We start from the raw sequence: 10,483 nt of genomic DNA, 5'->3' as shown, positions 1-10,483 counted from the left end.
AACACGTTTGGAGGAAAAGGTACTGAAGGAAACGCCATTGGAGGAAACGCCTTTGGTGAAAAAGATACTGGAGGAAACACCATCGAAGGAAACACCTTTGAAGGAAACACCTTTGGAGGAAAAGGTAATGAAGGAAATACTTTTGGAGGAAATACCTTTGGAGGAAACACCTTTGGAGGAAAAAGATACTGGAGGAAACACTTTTGGAGGAAACGACTATTGGAGGAAACACCGTTTGGAGGAAAAGGTACTGAAGGAAACGCCATTGGAGGAAGCACCTTTGGAGGAAGCATCTTAGGAGGAAAAGGTAGTGGAGGAAATACCTATGGAGGAAACACCTTTGGAGGAAGCACCTTTGGAGGAAAAGGGGCTGAAGGAAATACCTATGGAGGAAACACCTTTGGAGGAAACACCTTTGGAGGAAAAGGTGCTGAAGGAAACACTTTTGGAGGAAACACTTTTGGAGGAAACGCATTTGCAGGAAAAGGTACTGGAGGAAATGCCATTGGAGGAAACACCTTTGGAGGAAACACCTTTGGAGGAAAGGGTACTGGAGGAACCACATTTGGAGGAAACACCTTTGGAGGAAAAAGTCCTGTAGGAAACACCTTTGGAGGAAAAGGTACTGGAGGAAACACTTTTGAAGGAAACATCTTTGGAGGAAACACATTTGAAGGAAACACCTTAGGAGGAAAAGGTTCTGGAGGAAACACCTTTGAGGGAAACACCTTTGGGGGAAACACCCTTGGAGGAAACTCATTTGGAGGAAACATCTTTGAAGGAAACACCGTTGGAGGAAACACCTTAGGAGGAAAGGGTACTGTAGGAAACACCTTTGTGGGAAACACCTCTGGAGGAAAAGGTACTGGAGGAAACACCTTTGAAGAAAACACCTTTGAAGGAAACACCTTTGGAGGAAAAGGTAATGGAGAAAACACTTTTGGAGGAAATTCCTTTGGAGGAAACTCCTTTGGAGGAAACTCTTTTGTAGGAAAAGGTGCTGGAGGAAACACCTTTGGCGGAAACACCTTTGGAGGAAAAGGTGCTGGAGGAAACACCTTTGGAGGAAACACCTTTGGAGGAAAAGGTGCTGGAGGAAACACCTTTGGAGGAAACACCTTTGGAGGAAAAGGTGCAGGAGGAAACACCTTTGGAGGAAACACCTTTGGAGGAAACAGTTTCAGAGGAGGAAGTGCTGGAGGAAACACCTTTGAAGGAAACACCTTTGGAGGAAAAGGTGCAGGAGGAAACACCTTTGGAGGAAACAGTTTCAGAGGAGGAAGTGCTGGAGGAAACACCTTTGAAGGAAACACCTTTGGAGGAAAAGGTGCAGGAGGAAACACCTTTGGAGGAAACACCTTAGGAGGAAACACCTTCGGAGGGAGCACCTTTGGAGGGAAAAGCACTGGAGGAAACACATTTGGAGTAAACGTCTTAAATACTGGAGGAAACACTTTTGGAGGTGGCGGTGTTGGAGGAAACACATTTGGAGGAAATGGGATTGGAGGAAACACTTTTGGAGGAAACACCTTTGTAGGAGGAAGCACCGGAGGAAACCCATTTGGAGGAGGAGGAGGAGGAGGAGGAGGAAGAGGAGGGGGAAACACCAGTGGAAACAAAACTAACACAAGAGACATTTTTGGAGGCAGTGTGGGAAGCAGCTCTGGATGGAAAGGTATCACAGGAGTCAGTTTTGTGGGGGGAGGAGGAGGAGGAGGAGGAGGAGGAGGAGGAGGAGGAGGAGGAGGAGGAGGCAACCACATTATAGGACTCAAACCACCAGGACATTCATACGAGGTATCCTCAGGCTAATCCACTCCCTGAGCCACACCTTGCACCACACTCACTACCTCACTCCATTCCACTTCTTTCCCTTGTAACTCTATTATCATTAATCTTCCCTCTTCTATTCATGTTTCCCTTTATTTGTCACCCACCTCCCTTTCTTTCTCTTAATCCATCATTGTGCATTTGTAATTTTTCGTCATATTATCCGCTTATTCCTGTCTACTTCTCTTTCACTATCTACCATATGTTATTTCATCAATCTTTCTCTTCATCTTCTTACGTAATGTACCAGTCGTCTTTATAAACTCCTTTGGGTTGCTGCAGTCACAGTGGGTCAGCCTTCTCCAACGTGCTCCCCTTCTGCTCCTTCCTCAGGCTTTCAGAAACGCTCCGCTCCCTCACCACGACTGTTTTCAAAGGGCACAGAGATGATTAGCAAGGTTCTCAAGATTGTTTTCACTTTTAATGATGTAGGTGTTAATCTGTCACTTGAATAGCAAAAAAACACTTAAAAACCCGTATAACTTTAACTACATAGAGATTTTTTTTAAACAGTTACATTCATCACATTTCTTCTTTTACTCTTTCACAGCATTCATGAACCTTCTCTCACGCCTTCATTTCTTTCTCCTGCCGGGTAGATCCATCTTTGGCATCCTCCTCCCTACACACTCCTCGTCTTCTCTTGACACGTTCAGAGCATCTTAGTCTCGCCTCCTTAGCCTTGCCCTCGAACCGACGTACATACATGCATTAAGCTTCTGATGTTTTCCTTCCTGATTTTGTCCAATTTGTCAGTCATAAACAAAATGTCTATATTTTTAAACGATTTCAGGGTTTTTTCCTTTATATAAGAGTTAAGGATGATATTTCTTTTAACTACGTGACTCAGATTTATATAGTTAATCATTCAACACAATTGTATCTTGAATATTTACTATGTTATAACTCCTGGTGACTCCACGAAGGTAAGAAGCTGCTGGCAGTTTCAAGACACTCCTCAAAATATGAATATTCCTTTTTTCTCTTCACCCTCTAGAGTCTGGTAGCTTAAAAGGGCGATTTTTTAAGCTTTTCGTTCCCCTAGGCCAGACTCTTACATAAAAAAAAGTACTGAATGGGTTAATTAACAAATATTGACTGTCTCCACCTCATTCCACCCTCTCCACGTTCACCTCCACATCCGCCTCCACTTGTCCACTAATACGTGTTGTAGTAGAGTTGTTAATGTTGTAGAGGAAGGTGTTGCACTAGGTTTAGGTGCCAATAACTACTATGCAAGTGTTATGGACATACAAAGGTGTTATTTTACTAATGGTACAAAGTTGTTACTATTTTCGTATGTTGTGAAAGTAAAGTACAGTGTTATTGTTTTTGTTGTATTTCATTTCCATGTCTTTTCTCTCTCTTTTCATTTTCTTTCTTTCTTTTCCCTGTTGTGTATTCCTTGTGTGTGTGTGTGTGTGTGTGTGTGTGTGTGTGTGTGTGTGTGTGTGTGTGTGTGTGTGTGTGTGTGTGTGTGTGTGTGTGTGACAGACAGACATGGCATGACACTCACCCACGCACATCACGAGAGAAAGAGAAAAAAAAAAAAAGAAAGAAAAGAAGAAAAAAAGCATCAGCGTTCTAGTCACAATTTTCTTCGAACCATTTCCCCTCCCTCCCCTCTCCCTCTCCCTTTCTCCCTTTGACTTTCCACTCTGCTATTGCGAAGGAATGTGAAGAGCAAGGACGAGCATTAGCGAAGGAAAGTAAAATGTAATAGTAGTAGTAGTAGTAGTAGTAGTAGTAGTAGTAGTAGTAGTAGTAGTAGTAGTAGTAGGAGGAGGAGGAGGAGGAGGAGGAGGAGGAGGAGGAGGAGGAGGAGGAGGAGGAGGAGGAGGAGGAGGAGGAGGAGGAGGAGGAGGAGAGGAGGAGAAGAAGAAGAAGAAGAAGAAGAAGAAGAAGAAGAAGAAGAAGAAGAAGAAGAAGAAGAAGAGGAAGAAGAAGAAGAAAACGATGAAAACGAAAACAATAGGTATGATTATGCTGCTGCTGCTGATGATGATGATGATGATAATAATAATAATAATAATAATAATAATAATAATAATAATAATAATAATAATAATAATAATAAATAATAACAACAACAACAACCAACCACAAAAAAAAAAAAAAAAAAATCAAACGATTCATCAAAAAAATATATCTTTCAAATTTCTTTTCCCTTTCGTTTTCTGCCTCGTTACTGCAGCGGCGACATCTAGCAGCCCAACACTCAGGAGACCAAGGCAAGCAAGACCCATATAAAGACCCCACATGCAAGCTTAGTCCCACACCTCACCGCGGACTCTCCACAGGACACCGCAGACACCATGGCGAGGCTGGCAGTTGTGGTGGTGGTGGTGGTAGTGGTGACAGCAATAGGTAAGAGGAGTGTGGTAGAGAGGTTTGAATACTAAGACGAACGTAAGGTAATAAGGAAAGCTGCGAGAAGCTATTAAATCAGATATGGTCAGGCCTAATCAGGTCCCCAATATTTGAGGGTTTGTATTCTAAGGTGATGGATTTGGGTCGCCTTTAAAGATTGAACAAGGTGTTATCAAATATTCCTTTTCTATTTATTGTATTCTCAAATGTTTCAGCGTCTTCTGTCTATAGTTTCATCAGGTTCTAATGGAAATAACTGGGATTTTCCAAGGTGTTTTTATTATTCTGGTAATAGTTTAAAATTCTGCATTAACAATGAGAAAACACCAAAGAGAACTTGAACAATCATCTCTGTAGCTTTTGAAATCAGTGCTGATGAAAACAGTGTTTGAGAATTATCTATTTATTCAAGATGGCGCTGACTCTTACACGCGAACATGTCAACACTGCCACTGGGCGTTGCTCTCATCCCCCTGATTGGCTCACGCACTCACACGCTCTTTGGAAACGCGCGGGAAAAAAATATTTGAATTCCTACCATACCATAATATTTCTAAGATACCAGGCTGTCGGTTGGTATGAATACAAGGTGAATTTGCCGCACGTTTTTATAGAGGGGAAGGGAATAAAATAATGCAATACACAGAAATTAGAGTATCTCATATTAACAGTGTTGCTAAACTCAAGAAACGTCCTTCTGCTTTGTTTTGCAGCGGAGTGTAGCGAGGAGGGAGGCACCAGGAGGCTAGGGCAAGAGGACTCCAAGGTAATCCCGTGGGACACCAAGAGAGTGAACCAAGATGAAACTAAGAATCAAGAGGGCACTGGGACGAGAAGCCAGTGGGGGAACAGAAGGTTTTATCACGACATCAAGAGCATAAGCCAAGAGGACACGAGGAGACTAAATAAAGAGGACACCAAGAGGTTGAACCAAGATGAAGCTAAGAATCAAGAGGACACCGAGACGAGAAGCCAGTGGGGGAACAGAAGGTTTCATCACGACACCAAGAGCAAAAGCCAAGAGGACACGAGGAGGCTGAGTAAAGAGGACACCAAGAGGATGAACCAAGAGGACAACAAGAGAACAGACCAATGGGACAATAGGAAACTCAGTCAAAGGGACACTAAAGCCCTGAACCAAGAGGAACTTCAGGCTTTATTCCAAGAGGACATTAAGAGGATGAAGAGAGACAACACTAGTAATTCCAATGGCCTCTTGATTCAGGCCTCCACACAGCATCTATCCAGTTACAGCACGGTTCCTGGCGGTGGTGGTGGTGGAGGTGGAATAGGTAGTGCAAATACTGGTGGCTTTGGTGGAGTAAGTGGTGGTGGTAGCAGTTATACAAGTGGATTTGGTGGACGAGGAACTGGTGGAGGTTCAGCAGATACAAATACTGGTGGTTTTAGCGGCAGAGGTGCAATAAGTACTGGTGGTGGTACTGGTGGAGGGGGCAGCTACACCAGTGGCTTCGGCGGTGGTGCTACTGGTGGTCGAGGTGTTAATAGTTACAGTACAGGTGTTGGTGGAGGTGGTGGAGGGGGCAGTGGTGGTGTTGGTATTAAATTAGGAGTTAGTGGTATTACTGGTACCGGGAGTAGAGGTGGTAGTGGTGGTGGTGGTGGAGGTGGTGGTAGTACTTATAGCAGTGTTGCCAGTGATGCCTTTGGTAGTGGAACAGGTGGAAGAAAGGGTATTGGTGGTGGTAGTGGTGGTGGCAGCAGTGGTTACAGTGGAGTTGGTGATGGCGCCAAGGGATTGGATACCAGCGCAAGTGGAGTTTATACCCAAGGTGGAGTAGGAGGAGGAGGAGGAGGAGGGGGAGGAGGAGGAGGAAGGAAAAATGTCACACCATTCAGAACAAGTGGTGGTGGTGGATTTGGTGTGACAAGGAGGGGGAATGTAGGCGGAGGAGGAGGAGAAGGAGGAGGAGGAGGAGGAGGAGGAGGAGGATACTTCGGAGGAGACTTTGGGACCGGCAGTCTGGAGGACACCATCCCAGGAACCCCCGGCGTGGACTACCCAGCATTCTCGTCAGCGCCTCCTACGGGATTTTCTTGTGGGTCCCTCCGTGGCTATTACGCTGACGACGCCCAGGAGGCAGGCTGTCAGGTGGGTCTTCCCGCAGGAGGTGGTGGTGGTGGTGGTGGTGGTGGTGATGTAAGATCAGGAAGAGGAAAAGGAAGATGGTAATGTATGAGACGATCGCCATTCAATAGGAGGATGAAAAGGAGGAGGAGGAGGAGGAGGAGGAGGAGGAGGAGGAGGAGGAGGAGGAGGAGGAGGAGGAGGAGGAGGAGGGAAGAGTAAATAAAACGAAAGATTAGTAAAAAACATTCCAATCCCTTAGAAATATCACTAAAAACGAAGAAACAACGATAGGGAAATACCGATGACAACAACAACAACAACAACAACAACAACAACAACAAAACAAACAATACCAGAAGCATCATTACAAGTAGACTGATTACTAGTCAAGAAGACAGCGACCAATTACTGCATTTAATCATCACCAAAATAACAACAATAACAAAACACAAAGAAAGGAGATATTGAATAGGAAAACTGATACCACACGAGAACGCGCCAACTAATCCTCTCTCTCTCTCTCTCTCTCTCTCTCTCTCTCTGATACTCACCACTCCCTCTGCCAGGTGTTTCACGTGTGCCAGGGGGACGGGCGGCAGGACACCTTCCTCTGCCCCATAGGAACGCTCTTCAATCAACAGTACTTCGTGTGTGACTGGTGGTTCAACGTGAACTGCGCCGCCGCCTCCTCCTTCTACTCCCTCAACGATGACCTATTTACCACTTTCTTCACCTCCCCTGGCGTGTCTGGCGAGGTGCCCTACGTCAAGGGTCCCCAGCGCCCCTCCACAGCCTACGGTGTCCCCGGGAAGTGAGCAGGGGCGTGGAAATAAGTGTAAATGTGTTAACTTTGCTTATCGCCTCCTACGCCGCTCACTGAATGTAAACAAACCGCATCTCGTCGACTTGTTTGGTTTTCCTTCGCATGTCTTTGTTCCGCGTCTCTCGTTTTTGCTTCTCTTTTCCTTTTATCTTCCCTAGCACTTGTTACGCACCACTAAATGAAAAGGGTAAATTAGATTATCATGTATACCTCATTTCATTCATAACTTCGGAAAATATTGTGAGATGTATTGTCACGTAAACATGAAAGCCCTTTAAAGTGTTTGTCCTTATAACGATGATATTTTTCTTTGCTATTTAAACGGGTAACTGTTTCCTTCGCGGCAGCACGTGTATTATTGTATTTCGTAGTTGTTAAGCAAAGTCTGCTGGACAGTCTTGCCACTCTTAGCTTTCAGTGTTCTAATATGAAGCATAGTGTAATGTTAAGCACGTATTATTAAACACACTAACAAAACGAAGCCAGGTATCAATATTATGGTACAGTTTCACTCACAGCATACCCAAAATACGTATAATCTTCCTGCTACATTAACCTTCAGTGCTCTTTTATTATTTTAAGCATTGCCTGATGATGCTAAACACTAACAATAGGAAGCCTAGTATCAGCATTATGGTTACAGTTTCAACCTCAACATATTTTTTTTAACAACCTCGCCAATTTTTAATGTTAGATTACAGAAAGACTCCCAAAAGATAAAAGAATGACAAAAGGAGACAAAGATTATAAGAGATCCGAGTGCATGAGGCTTGTATACCTAAACACACACACACACACACACACACACACACGTTGGAATTCAAATTACATATGCATTAAAAAGAAAATAATAAAAGAAAAGGGGATGAAAGAGAGAAGAAAAATAGGAGGAGGATGCAATTTTTACATCTGAATATGATAACTGAAGAAAAAGAAAAAAAAAGAAGGAATATAGGTAAATAGAGAGAGAGAGAGAGAGAGAGAGAGAGAGAGAGAGAGAGAGAGAGAGAGAGAGAGAGAGAGAGAGAGAGACTCCAAGGAAAAAAAGAATAAAAAAAAGACAAACACAACAACATTCAAATTAATTCTTTCCTGCCCTGCTCGCCTCTCAAAAAACATCAAGGGAGAGATTTTTACCTGCAGAAGTTTCCCTCAAAAGCTTTCCATTACACAGACAACGTGGTAATTTCCTTCATGGGTGATTAGAAGTTGAGCTGAGGGCAAGGCTGTGTCTGCTCCGTGACTGCCTGCACGTGTCGCTCGGAAGGTCCCTTGGGAAGAACAAGAACAAAAAGATCGGAAAGCATGACTGTGGTAAGGAAGAACTGCAAGGAGGAGGAGGAAGAGGAGGAGGAAGAGGAGGAAGAAGACGAGGAAAGATAGAAAGAAGGAACAAAAAACTAACAAGAACAGAAAAAGTAAGAGGGATCTGTACATTCTCTCTCTCTCTCTCTCTCTCTCTCTCTCTCTCTCTCTCTCTCTCTCTCTCTCTCTCTCTCTCTCTCTCTCTCTCTCTCCTTGCCTTTCTTTCACCTCCTCTTTTTCCTTTCTTTCCATTCTCAGTGTTTTATTCCAATTTTTTTCTTGTCTTCTATCTTCATGTTATCACCCTCTCTCTCTCTCTCTCTCTCTCTCTCTCTCTCTCTCTCTCTCTCTCTCTCTCTCTCTCTTTCCTTGTCCTTTTTTTTCTCTCTCTCTATCTCTTTCATACCTTGTCATTTCTCTCCCTTAATTTTTCCTTTCCCCATTTTTATTTTTTTTCCTTTCGTCCACTAATAGATGGTATACTAAGCATCTATTAACTTTTTTATTAATTTTTTCTCTTCATTTGTTCTTCCCTTCCTATCGTTTTCCTATTCTTAGTCACCTTTTTTTTTCCTTCTTTACATCTTTTTTTTTTATATTTTCATCCATTCATTCTTTTATCTTTAATCTTTACTATTTACACTTTTTTTTCACTCTTCCATCTTTTCTCCTCTTTTTTGTTTCATTTTTTTATCTTCTCATCCTTCCCCTCTATACATCAACACTTATTCCTTATCCCCATATCGTCTTTTCTTTACATATCTCACCCTTCTTTTTTATTTTTCCTCTCTTTCTCTCTCATACCATCTCTCCTCATATATCTCTCCTTTTTCCTCCCATTCTTCTCCTATTATCATTCGCTTTCCTTTTTCTTCACTTTCTCCCCTTGTCTTACCTTCCGTTCCGCCCTCCGCCCTTCACACTATCTGAGGCACACCTGCACACTAAAAGCACAGGTAGGGACTCACTCACTTGAATTACTGGACCAGGTGAGTGACGAGGCAAGAGGACGCTTCTCACAGGTGATGTTGCACGCTATTTTTTTTTTTTTTTTGTATTGCTTCATGTATTGCTCTCTCTCTCTCTCTCTCTCTCTCTCTCTCTCTCTCTCTCTCTCTCTCCTTGTTTCATGTATTGTTCTGCTCGTAACGTTTTGACTGTCATGGTTTCGCTTCAAAGTTCCGGATTCTTAAACGCTTCGGAGCCTCGTTTCAACTACTTCAACAGGCTGGAGTGGTAGGACTTTTTAGCTGAAACCACACTTTCTTTAACTGTACTTCCAATGTTCATGTGGGTGGGGAGAGAGCCTTATTCTGAATCTATCCTTTTCCTCCACACGTAGTTCACATGAAGTAATAAATAAACAGATATCCTTATTAGCTTCATTCTGGCATCGTTGTCTTGTATTCTCGTATCCACACGCCCTTCCACTGGCCAATCCGTGTGTATTTATCAGGCACAGAAAGCTCTCTCACCACAACTATTTTCTAAGGCCACAAAAATTATTAACCGGTTTCTCAAGACTATTTTTCCTGTTGATATTGTAGAAATCCTGTTAATATGTCACTGGGACGCTAAAATCATCCTTAAAAACCAGTGTAGCTTCAACTAGAGTCTTTTCATAGTGGGAATGCGACGCGGAAGTGTTTCAGAATACAGTCATTTGTGTGTGTGTGTGTGTGTGTGTGTGTCTGTTGCTTCACGCTCAGGCCACGACCACTGGCTGACCATCACAACCCACGAAAACAAGGCTCACATGGAAGCTTCAGACTCTCCAGCTTCCTTGATTGCAACACGCCACGCCTCCTAGTGACCGACAAGCCAACTGAGACTGTCATGCTTCCCCACTTCCTCTTCCTCCTCCTCTTCCCCATCCTCCTCCTGTTCTTCCTTCTCCTCAGCAATACCGTCATCATCCTCAGCTCTGTTCCACTTCGTTTCACTTTACCGTACGTCCTCTCTCTCTCTCTCTCTCTCTCTCTCTCCACTTCCGCCTCTTTCTCTTTCGTCCTATTACATGTTTCCTCCTCCATCTCCCCCTCCCTTTCTTCAGTTCTTCCTTT

General features: G+C 43.5%; 1 protein-coding gene across 1 annotated transcript; it reads left to right on the top strand.

The window, feature by feature from the left end:
• Window positions 1-3,978: 3,978 nt before the first annotated feature.
• Window positions 3,979-7,596, top strand: LOC135093755 (keratin, type I cytoskeletal 9-like). Its single transcript, XM_063993345.1, has 3 exons — window positions 3,979-4,197; window positions 4,914-6,313; window positions 6,859-7,596. Exons 1-3 carry the CDS (start codon window positions 4,146-4,148, stop codon window positions 7,105-7,107), a joined length of 1,701 nt encoding a protein of 566 aa, XP_063849415.1. The 5' UTR covers window positions 3,979-4,145; the 3' UTR covers window positions 7,108-7,596.
• Window positions 7,597-10,483: the final 2,887 nt, after the last annotated feature.

This window comes from Scylla paramamosain, chromosome 43, assembly GCF_035594125.1.
Source record: "Scylla paramamosain isolate STU-SP2022 chromosome 43, ASM3559412v1, whole genome shotgun sequence".
In the NCBI taxonomy this organism is placed as follows: Eukaryota; Metazoa; Arthropoda; class Malacostraca; order Decapoda; family Portunidae; genus Scylla; species Scylla paramamosain.
This window is presented reverse-complemented; position numbering and strand designations above follow the sequence as displayed.

Bases quoted from the DNA above. Each gene is read 5' to 3' on its own strand.
- LOC135093755 (XM_063993345.1), top strand. From the start codon at position 4,146: ATGGCGAGGCTGGCAGTTGTGGTGGTGGTGGTGGTAGTGGTGACAGCA. The intron at 4,198-4,913 runs GTAAGAGGAGTG...TTTGTTTTGCAG, and splicing joins GGTAGTGGTGACAGCAATAG to CGGAGTGTAGCGAGGAGGGA. The intron at 6,314-6,858 runs GTGGGTCTTCCC...TCCCTCTGCCAG, and splicing joins CCCAGGAGGCAGGCTGTCAG to GTGTTTCACGTGTGCCAGGG.